The following is a 12155-nucleotide window of genomic DNA, read 5'->3' as shown; positions in this document are numbered from 1 at the left end:
TTAGAGGTGTTTGTTGTCATGGTAATCTACATGAAAATAATGAAAATATAAGTATTAATAACATATTTAATTAGGCCTTTAATTAAATATGCTCCCACTATTTTACTCAAAACAAATGACCCTCACCATTTGATTCGGAAAATCCCGTTGGAAGATTTTCTAGTGGGTCGAGATCCATATTTCACTTTGTTTTAAGTCTGCGTAGGCGGATTACACAAAACTAGGTTATTTAGGTAGGAACTCCTTCCAATTGTATCTAATACAACTCTCGAATATTTTAGTTGGGTGAATAACTCCTTATTCCAATCCATCACATGGATCATTTCCAACTCTTGCTTCTAAACATATATAATCTTATTATAATTTGTTTAGTTAAGTTTGACCCATTGTTTTAACAAATGGATATTACAATTATCCCATCGCACCTTACTAATATAGAACATGCACCTCGCGTAGGCGAAACCTACATTATCTGATACTAGTCTTGATGAGTGCTAAAACTTGGAAAGCATAAACTTAATATTTAATTTGAGGGAATTTGTATTTATTCTGATCTCGCCGGCTTATTTATCATATAAATCGTTTCTCACATGCATCAACATACATTCATATGCATCAACATACATACACAATGAAACAGTTATGGCCCCTAGCGCAATTGTTCTCCCAAGCCAATGAGAGAACCTAAGTTAACCTAATAACGATTTAAGCTTATCCAAGCAAGATCTTCAAGGTTGTCCTCCTTTGATATTGAATTCTTCTCTTTCTTCATAACATTACATTACATAAAAGAAACTCGTTTTACATACGAGGGAGTGAGATGAGAAAAGAAGTTACATTGAGAGATTAAAAGAGAGGCACGACACGCAGGTCGTATTTTAAAACCCAAAACAAAATAAAGGAAAACTAAGGCCATAACCGATCACCACAAGACAATAATAATAAACACATTATTATTATTATTATTAATTTTAATTCTTTTAATTAATTAAAACCAAATTAAATTTCGGCGATCGATCACACTACGCAAAGTTAGCCGGGGGTCCGCTGCCCGGTCCACAACCCTAATCGCTTAACCTTTTTGACAACACAACCCTTGTGTCGTCATTAACCCTAATGCATAACTTTTTGACAACACAACCCTTGTGGCATCATTAACCCTAATGCATAACTCTTTTGACAACACAACCCTTGTGCCGTCATTAACCCTAATGCACCAATTTCAGACCGTCAAACACATCTCGATTGTTGATTCAGTATGATTGATCAACACGTCATTGCTTCACCATACTAATGTCGGATCAAGAAGCAAACAACCATTGATCGCTCAAAGGAAAACAATCATTAAGTGTTTGAATGAATGAAACAGAAACAGTATATCATATATACCGTATTTTGCATCAGGATTACTTCTATCATATATATAACTTGATCGATCTCAATTTAATTACTCGTTTATTCTTTGATTCATTCTGTCTTTTAATCGTATTAATATAGAAAATACAGAAAATAAACAACTATCAGATGTATGGTTTCGTAAGTGCCTCTGATACCACTAAAGGAGAATGGCGATCCAAAACACAGCGGAATTTAAAATTTCTCCTTTAATGATCCTTACGAATGGGCATGATCATTGATAGAATCGTTACCTCTTGTGGCGATCACGAACGTTGAACGATGACAACGCCTCTACTCAGTCCACACGAACGGATTCCTTCAATCTTAGTGCTAGCCGCTACGAATGAAAGATTTGAGTGAGAGAGAGAGAGAAACGAAATTTCAAGTGTCACAATGCTTCTACACAAGGGTTCTATTTATAGAACCACTTGTGTGGGCTGCAGGCTAAAAAGCCCACTCAAGTGTATATGGCCCATATCTGATAATATGCCAAAATCACTTAAACGCGTGGTACCTTACCATATTTCGTATTCTACTTAAGTACACCGTACCTTACGATGTTCTATAATTCACTTAAGGGAACCGTACATTACAGTATTCCTTAATTACTCTATCTCTCATCAATCCGTCCTTTGTGTGTGATCCTATAGGTTTTCGCGGAATTGGTAATTATATTAAATCACGTATTTAACATAATAAACAATGAGCGGTATCTAGCAACAGATCACTGCTACCCAAGACCCGGAAATGTCATGTGATCTGACAAATCCTTCTGTGATAATAATTATGTGTATAATTACCCTTTTGCCCTTATGTCTATATTGAACACAAGGCATAGACCGTGTCATCCTTGTCCAGTTCAATATTGGGCCCATAGACATTTATCATGTTACGCAGGATGGGCAAATTCCATCTAGGTCACTCATGTCCCTTAGCATGCTTCGTGGAGTACCCATCAACTTTCTTTATGGTCATCCAGGGTTTGATCAGCAATAAGGCACTCGACTCTACATCTAGGGTCCATAGTGGTTTCAGGTTGAAGGGTGGTATACACCATTATCACCATGAGAATAACTTATGACACTTTGCATAACATTCTATATAGTATTCTCATAGCGGGTCAATCCAGTATAAATATTACTCTTAATATTCATACCTATGTTTGAGACTTGATAACTCCTTATCCATGATCCATGAGATGTGATCATCAGTCTATAAACATAATAGTCTTCATGCTTTAATGTTATCCCACTTTACAATAAAGCTCGACTACAGATACTTTAAGAATAATGTCCTTATGTTTAATGTGATCTCATGATTAAGTCACACTTGATACATTAAACGGACTATCTATTCCAGGGACTTTATTAAACAAACATAATAAAGAAAATGCCTTTTATTATTAATAAACAATTTGATACAAGTACAAAAAGTATTAGCATATTGGGCTTACACCAACAGATTAGTCGTAGGAAACGAAACCTCTTGACCATTCTCCAACATGGTAGCGTTATACTGGTACAGAACAGCTCTATCGGATGCATATGGGACGGGGCTCACTAACCGTATCACTAATGGCGATACCGATCTGTTGACGCTAATACTACTGCTACTGTCAAACTGAATCACTACTCGCTCGAGGGTCTTAAACACATTTGGCGCCCGGTCCTCAAAGGACACCATCCCACTCTTCACTAACTTCTGGACCTCATACTTCAAAGGGTAGCAATTTTCAATATCATGGCCGGGAGCTCCTTGATGAAAGGCACAACGAAGTTCTGGCTTGTACCACCATGGAAGTGGTTTTGGAATTTGCGACAGATTTCTTGGTTGAAGGAGGTTCTTGAGAACCAGAGATGGATACAATTCGGCGTATGACATAAGAATATGGTCAAAAGTGACCTTCTTCCTCTCGAAATTTTGTTGTTGTTGATTATTATTGGTGTTATTGTTGTGGTTGTTTGTTCTTTGTTGTGGTTGTTGTTGATGTTGTTGTTGAACTGGCATTGATTGATTGTTGGAAAATACTGGAATAACTAACGAAACTTGATGATGATGTTGACGCGGTTGCAAATTTCTTTTGACATGAGGCCTCTTCTGCCTCCCTACTGACACTGCATTAGTCTCGCCTTCCTTCTTTCTGGCGAAGCTACTTCCGTATTTCTTGCTTAATGATACCTCTTCCTTAGACAAACGTCCCTCACGGACACCTTCTTCTAATCTCATCCCCATGTTCACCATTTCGGTAAAATCACTGGGGGCACTAGCAATCATGCGCTCGTAATAAAACGAACTCAGGGTCTTAAGGAAAATTTTGGTCATCTCTTTTTCTTCCAATGGAGGATTGATCTGAGCAGCAAGCTCTCTCCAGCTCTGGGCATACTCTTTGAATGTCTCTTTGTCCTTCTGAGACATAGACCTTAGTTGGTCTATATCTGGCGCCATGTCCACGTTGTACTTGTACTACTTCACAAACGCTTCACCCAAATCATTGAATGTGCGAACACTTGCACTATCCAACCCCATATACCACCTCAGTGCGGCACCAGTCAGACTGTCTTAGAAATAGTGAATCAATAACTGATCATTATCAGTTTGCATTAACATTTTCCTGGCATACTGATCAGTCTCCAATTCTCCTTGTTTTCTGACACTCATTCGACACCGTTGTAAGAAGTTGGTAACACATTAGTCCACTTATTTTATTGTTTTGTTTGGTTATTTATATGTTTGGTATTGTTGTCTCCATTTGTTTAGTACATGTTATATGCATCATCATACTCCATTTTATGTCCTTTTGTGGTAGTTCTTTTGTAAAATTCTGGTATCACATATGAGATGTCGAAGGTAATGTCACGACACTAATATCTGAACAACGAGTGACATATAAACAGGATAAAAACAGAGAAACAACTGAAAAAGCGACACAAGCAATTGTTAACCTAGTTTGGTGCAAACACACCTACATCTGGGGGCTACCAAGCCAAGAAGGAAATCCACTAAACAGAATTAGTTCAAAGACTCTCAGTAAACAACTTTAAGTTACAGTCTTTTCACCTAATCTGCACCCGTGTTACTTCTATCTAAGAACTCTTAGATATGAGACCCTACTCACTCCCCCTCAATCACATTAATGATATTAGAACAAATACTATAAAGAAAGAAGACACACTTCAAGGACACATACTTGATCTTGCTTAAAAGCTTCAATTAAGTAAACAAATACACTCGTACTTCAAAGCTTAGAGTGGACATATTACAACCCAAAACTCAGTCCAATTCACACATCAACAAGATGAATGAATGGCTCACAAATCCCAAATGTACATTAGGCTAAAACCCTAATACTCACACACTTCAACATTTGTATTTTCTTCTCTTGTTCCACACAGGGTTTACATGGTCTTTAAATAGAAGCTTTCTAAATGGGCATGGGCAACATGTAACCCTAATCCTATTTAACGTGTATTCCCTAGGAATTAGTAACAAATCATTCCTCTTTGGGAAATAGAATATTTTGGCTTTAAATAGAATTACTCCTTGAATAAGGCATGCAATCTCCACATAAGCACACAAAGACTTCCATGAAAAGCGCAACAATAAAACACATAACATTCAGACAGAATGTTTTGTATGCACATGTCTTAACATCGGGTCTGACATCTTGAATAAATCCTGCACAACCATATTTAAAAAACCTGCAGGAAGATGATATCACATGTCAAGACAACAGGCGTGACCTCTTGTGATAACACTAAGTTTTACCAAAATTGATGCCAATACATTGAACCAACAAACTCCCCCTTTGGCAAATTTTGGCTAAAACAAACAACAGATCACACGTTCACAAGAAATCAATCAAGGTATCAGTTCAGCAGCAGAAGTAAACATAGCGCTTGTACTCAGAACACACCATCTCCCCCTTCAGCTAGACCACAACAAGCAGGAACTTGCTTCACACAGACAGAACACATAGAATCATTCCCCTGTGCCCAACAAATAAACACCAAAAAGTTCTCCCCATTTGTATCAGACAAACATCATCTATATCTATAGCTACTTCTCCCCCTTTTTATCCAAAAGAGACCAAAGAGACAAAATAAATGTCTATTTAGTCATTAACCGAATGTTTTCCAGTTGTGGCTACCCTTATCCCTTCACCTAGCTCTTTGCAAGTCTCCTTAAGCTCAGCAATTGTTCCAACTTTTGAGGTTGGCCTTTTCATGGCAGATATCATGATAATATCCTAGACATGACTGCCTTCAAACAGTTTATAGTGAACAGACAGAGCAGGTTTTCTTCTACTAGGTAAGTCATTAGAGCACATAATACCAGGGTTTTGATTCAAGATAATTCCACAGATCATAGAGGGAAAGGCAATTGGCAGCTTAACTGCATTAGTAGTTGCATGCTTGATGATTTGTTCAAACATAAATCTACCATAGTCAAATTTCACTTTGATTCCAACAGCAAAAATAAACCTCCCAAGGGTATTAGCAATAGTGGAAATATGGTTGGTAGGGACCCAGTTGACAACTCCTATTTTATGCAGGATTGCATACTTGACAGTCAACTTCCCAACAGGAAGGTGCTTTTTAAGAGGCCAACCTTTCACCTGCCTAGCAGTAATCTCTCTACATACCTCATTGTCTGTAACTTCTAATTCACCTGCACCCTCAATTTTTCTGCCTAGAAAATTATTAATAACAGTAGGAGAGAATGATATACACTTACCCCTCACATACACCTTGTAGAATTCCTTGCTATTCTTATCAGAAATGTCTCAGGAATGTTAACAATAAATTCCTTCACTAAACCTTCATAGCATTGAGAGAACCCAGCAGCAGTCTTCAACAACCCAACAGCTTTTATCAGGTCCATGACCTCCTTGACATCAACAACATATTTTCCCAACTCCCTTTCCACAGCTACCCTTCTCTGAATCACAAATTTCCACTTCGCAGCTCCATCCTCAAGATGGAAGGAGATGTTATCCAAATGAACAACATGGACTTTACCAGGAGACTTCCTAACAGTGGTTTTCTTCACAAGAGAGATGTCAGGGACATCTTCCTCAACATCCTCTTCAGGCTCAGAATCATCTCTGACGTTTCTCTTCTTTACTTCAACCTTGCTCCATGGTTTGGAGGGACCAATACCAGCAGTCTTCTTAGCTTTTCTAGCTGACATAAGTTCAGCCACATAGCTTCCTTTGCGAGTCTTCATGCGTTTAGCCACACTTGGCTCTAGGTGATGAAGTAAGCTTTCCTCTTGATCATCAGAGATACCATCCTCTAGATCAATCACATCATTTGCATCATCATGCTTCTCAAAGTGGGAAGCATTGGTAGTTTTAGATGCCACAAATTTTCCTTTTTCAGACACGGTTTTCCCTAGAGAGCACAACCCTTCAGCAGCCAAGTCCTTCTCAGAACTGGAGGAATTGTCATCCTTACCACTATGTTGTTCAACCTCAGGAGAGGGGTACATTTGAGAAAGAGGAGTAGAAACTCCCTTGACAAAGTGAACTTCATTAAGAATTCTAGTGACTAGGTCTCTTATAACACGATCAGTGTAGTGTTTATCTTCCCTAGAGTGAACGACAAGAGTTGAACCAAAAGGGGTACTAGAGGTGTTACCTTGATTGGAGCATGCAGCAGCGGAGGCATCAATGGAGATGGGTTGGTTCAAATCAATGTCCGCACCGGGAATAACAGAGAGTGAAGCAACATCCAGAATCTCATCATTAGGGATTCCCATGGGAGGAGCACTAACCTTTTGAGTAGACTTAGTATTTTTAGAAGCAGATGTATCTTGATGTTGTGACATTTTGGAGTTTTTTTGGAGAAAGCACGGTTGCCCTAGCTGAGGTTTGTGAAGAAGGAGCAGGAAGAGGGAAGAGTTGGAGTAGGTAGTGAGGTTATGGGGGTAGCGTGTGAAGACGGAATAGATGGTATTTCCAAAACAAGGTGATGATTTACCATAATGGGGGCACTTTATTTTATCCACATAGACACTAATTTGATTACTCTTTGCACTCCATATTAATTGCTACAAGTCTTCATAAATGCAAATCCCTAATTTTCCTCTCAGGACTTCAAACTGATTTGCATCCAAAGCCTTTGTAAAAATATCAGCTAACTGCATCTCAGTAGCAACAGGCTCTAAGACTATAATCTTATCCTCCACAAGTTCTCTAATAAAATGGTGACGTATATCAACATGTTTGGTCCTCCTAAGCTGAATAGGATTCTTTGAGATGTTTATGGCACTCAGGTTGTCACAGTACAATATCATGACATCTTGTGAGATATTGTACTCAGTCATCATTTGTTTCATCCATACCAGTTAAGAACAACTACTTCCAGCTGCTAAGTATTCAGCTTCAATAGTAGACAGAGAAACACAATTTTGCTTCTTACTAAACCATGATATTAAATTGTTCCCCAAGAAGAAGCATCCTCCTGATGTGCTTTTTCTATCATCAGCACTTCCAGCCCAATCAGCATCACAATATCCAGATAGCACAGATTCAGATCCATGAGTGTATAGCATCCCATAGTCACAAGTGCCTTTGACATATTTCAGGATCCTTTTCACTTGGTTTATATGGCTCACCTTTGGTTCAACTTGATATCTAGCACATACACCTACATGAAAAGCAATGTCAAGTCTGCTTGCTGTAAGATATATCATACTCCCTATCATGCTTCTATAGAGACTTTGATCCACACTGACACCATTTTCATCTTTAGACACTTTCAGATGAGTAGGAACAGGTTCCCTCTTGTGGCTTGCATTCTCCATGCCAAACTTCTTAACAATATTTTTGGCATATTTACTTTGAGATAGAAAGATAGAATCTTCCATCTGCTTGACTTGCAGGACAAGAAAATAGGTTAGTTCTCCAACAAGGCTCATTTCAAATCCAGACTGCATTTGCTCAACAAAATGTTGAACCATTTTACTTGACATCCCACCAAACACAATATCATCCACATAGATCTGAGGAACCATGAGCTTTCCTCCTTCATCTTTGACAAATAAAGTCTTATCAATGCCTCCCTTTCTGTATCCATTGTCAATGAGAAACACTGTGAGTCTCTCATGCCAAGCTCTAGGAACTTGTTTCAACCCATAAAGAGCTTTCCCCAACTTATACACAGGCTTTGGAAGATTTGGGTCTCTGAATCCCTTTGGTTGTTCAACATATACTTCCTCACACAATTAGCCATTTAATAAGGCACTTTTCACATCCATTTGGAACAGTTTAAACTTCAGAATACATGACACTCCTAGCAATGATCTAATGGAGTCCAGGCGAGCTACAGGAGCAAATGTTTCATCAAAGTCAACTCCTTCAACTTGAGTGTATCCTTGTGTTACCAATCTTTCTTTATTTCTAGTAACCACACCTTTTTAATCAGATTTATTCTTGTAAACCCACTTTGTTCCAATAACATTTATTCCTTCAGGTCTTGGAACCAATTCCCATACTTCATTTCTCTTGAATTGGCCTAACTTTTCCTGCATGGCATTGATCCAGAATTCATCAGTTAAGGCTTCTTTAACATTCTTAGGCTCAATCTTGGACACAAAACAGGCATGTGAGATCACTTCCCTTGATCTAGTGGTGACCCCTTTATTTGGGTCTCCTATAATGAGATCTTTAGGATGATCCTTCTGAATTCAAATAGAGGGTCCCTTATTTACTTGATCAGCTTCAGGTTCAGCTTGAGTAGACTCACTCTCACTACTTTTGTCCAGGAGTTCAGCTGGGGCATCATTCAGAAATGTTTCAACATCGTTTGTGACATCAGTCTCTTAATCATCAACAACAACATTGGTAGATTCCATCATGACTTTTTTTCTGGAATTAAAAACTCTAAAGGCTCTATTGTTTGTTGAGTAGCCCATAAATATTCCTTCATCACTCTTGGGGTCCATTTTCCTTTCTTGTTCACGATCAGCTAGGATATAGCATTTACTACCAAACACATGGAAGTATTTGACAGTAGGTCTTCTTCCCTTCCAGACTTCATATAAAGTGGTTGAGGTCCCCTTTTTCAAGGTTTCTCTGTTGTGAACCTAACAGGCCGTGTTCATATCTTCGGCCCAGAAGTGGTAAGGCAACTTCTTAGCATGAATGATAGCTCTAGCAGATTCTTGGAGAGTTCTATTTTTCCTTTCCACCACACCATTTTGCTGAGGGGTAATGGGAGAAGAGAACTCATGACCAATCCCTTCAGATGAACAGAATTCAGCAAATTTACTATTCTCAAATTCTTTCCCATGATCACTTTTGATTCTGATAACATGACTCTCTCTTTCTCTTTGAAGTCTTTGGAAAACGTCTTTGAACACATCAAACACATCAGATTTTTCCCTTATAAAATTCAACCAGGTATATCTGGAGAAGTCGTCCATCACAACATAAGCATACCTTTTCCCACCAAGACTTTCCACCTGCATAGGTCCCATCAATTCCATGTGGAGAAGTTCCAGCACTATAGATGTGGTGTCATGTTTGATCTTATGATGTGACATCTTTGTCTGCTTTCCAATCTGACATTCACCACATACTCTTCCTTCTTCAATCTTTAATTTTGGGATTCCTCTGACAGCTTCAACATATATGATCCTTTTCTTTCCTTTAAGATGCAGATGATCCAGATTTTGATGCCATAGTTTCACTTCTTCTTCTTTAGCTAGAGCATATTGATGAATAACTAGTTTCTTGAGGAATCCACACATAGCAGTTGTCCTTAGATCTGACTCCTCTCATGATCATCTCATTTTTTGCATTAGTAATCAAGCATTTAGTTTTTGTGAAGTTCACATTTAGACCTTGATCGCATAGTTGACTGATGCTTATCAGGTTTGCAGTCAATCCTTTAACAAGCAGCACATTATCAAGGTTAGGAACTCTAGGGCAGTTCAGCTTTCCAATCCCCTTGATTTCACCCTTTGCTCCATCACCAAAAGTTACATAGCTGGTGACATGAGATTGAAGGTCAACTAGCAGGTTTTTGCTTCCAGTCATGTGTCTAAAGCACCCACTGTCAAAGTACCAATCTTCTTTGGCTGAGACTCTGAAGGAAGTGTGAGCTATCAAGTTAGTAGCACTAGCCCTAGGAACCCACTATTTTCTGTTAGCAGGGATGTGTTGTTTGGGTCTAGGTTGATGAGTAGGACTAGGATAACCATACAACCTAAAGCATAATGGTTTTATGTGACCAAATTTCCCATAGTAATAGCATCTCCATCTTTGGTGTTTTCCTTTATGTTGTCTTTCCTTGTGATGTTGAGACACCTGATGTAACATCTTTGGTTTGCTACCAGTGGGACTACAATCAGGAGAGGATTCATTGAATCCAAGGCCAGTCATGTCCCCTGCAATCTTTCCAGCCTGGAGGATTTTGTCTAAGGTGTCAGATCCATTGTTTAGCATTCTGACATACTTCGTCATCTCATCCAGTTTGGAATTCAGGAACACGACTTTGATCTTCAACTTAGAAATGTTTTCTAAGTGTTCTGTCTTCTCAGCCTCTAGTTGGGTTATCAGTTTCTTCTGATTCTCCACTTGTTGACACACTTCTTCACTTCTGAAACACAACTTCCTGTAAGAAGTAGCTAATTCATCAAAGGTTAATTCATCATCACTGGAGTCTTCATCAGGAACCCATCTCCCAATGAAGGCAGTCATAAGATTGGCAGATTCTCCTTCTGTTTCACTTTCAGAATTATCATCCGACCAAGTAGCAGCAAGACTCTTCTTTTGTTTCTTGCGATAGGTCTCACATTCAGCTCTAATGTGACCATACCCTTCACATTCATGGCACTGAATTCCTTTGCCCTGTTTGGATTTTTCCTCAGATTTTGTTCTTCTTCCAGCATCATTGGGCCTACTGATGTCAAATGAGCTGTTCTTGACATTAGACTTTGACCTTACATCCATCCTTTTTAGGATTTTGTTGAATTGTCTTCCAAGTAATGCTAAATCATTTGCCATATCTTCATCAGTATCTTGAATACTTTCTTCCTTTTTATCTTCAGTGTTTGACACAAAGGCTATGCTTTTGACTTCCTTTTCAGATCCATCACTCATTCCCAACTCGAATGTTTGGAGGGATCCAATTAACTCATTCACTCTCATCTTGCAGATATCTTGAGATTCTTCTATGGCTGTCACTTTCATGGGAAATCTCTTGGGAAGTGATCTGAGAATTTTCCACACAAGCTTTTCATCTGACATCTTCTTACCCAGGGCTCCTGAGGCATTAGCAATTTCAAGGATATTCATATGGAAGTCATGAATACTTTCATCTTCTTTCATCCTCAAATTCTCAAACTTAGTAGTAAGCAGCTGCAATCTAGACATCTTCACTCTAGAGGTACCTTCATGAGTGGTTTTGAGAATATTCCAAGCATCTTTAGCCACCTCACAATTGTTCACTAGTCTGAAGATGTTCTTATCAACCCCATTTAATATAGCATTCAATGCTTCAGAGTTTCCAAGAGCTAGTTCATCATCCTCCTTGGTCCATTCTTCCTCAGGCTTCTTATCAGTTGTAACTTCTCCATCCTTCGTAGTGAAGGGATGTTCCCAGCCTATTAGAACAGCCTTCCAAGCCTTATTATCCAACGATTTCAAAAAGGCTACCATCTGAGGTTTCTAGTAGTCATAGTTAGATCCATCAAGAATTGGTGGTCTGTGTACAGATCCTCCGTCTCTATCCATAGTACCAGAAAGTAAC

The 12155-nt window shown here is 38.7% G+C and overlaps 1 protein-coding gene across 1 annotated transcript; it reads right to left on the bottom strand.

The window, feature by feature from the left end:
* Nucleotides 1-4259: 4259 nt before the first annotated feature.
* Nucleotides 4260-6888, bottom strand: LOC127080014 (uncharacterized). Its single transcript, XM_051020352.1, has 3 exons — nt 6144-6888; nt 5961-6087; nt 4260-4266 (listed from the first exon to the last, which is right to left on the bottom strand). The coding sequence occupies exons 1-3, from the start codon at nt 6886-6888 to the stop codon at nt 4260-4262; spliced, it is 879 nt and encodes a 292-aa protein (XP_050876309.1).
* Nucleotides 6889-12155: the final 5267 nt, after the last annotated feature.

This window comes from Lathyrus oleraceus, chromosome 5 (assembly GCF_024323335.1).
Source record: "Lathyrus oleraceus cultivar Zhongwan6 chromosome 5, CAAS_Psat_ZW6_1.0, whole genome shotgun sequence".
Taxonomy (NCBI): domain Eukaryota; kingdom Viridiplantae; phylum Streptophyta; class Magnoliopsida; order Fabales; family Fabaceae; genus Lathyrus; species Lathyrus oleraceus.
The sequence above is the reverse complement of the archived record's forward strand: the minus strand, read 5'-3'. Positions and strand labels throughout refer to the sequence as shown.

What these genes read in the sequence shown, in the direction of transcription:
- LOC127080014 (XM_051020352.1), bottom strand. Translation starts at nt 6,888, where the DNA reads ATGTACCCCTCTCCTGAGGTTGAACAACATAGTGGTAAGGATGACAAT. An exon ending in AGCAAGGAATTCTACAAGGT is followed by an intron (nt 6,088 to 6,143) that starts GTATGTGAGGGG and finishes ATAATTTTCTAG; the next exon opens with GCAGAAAAATTGAGGGTGCA.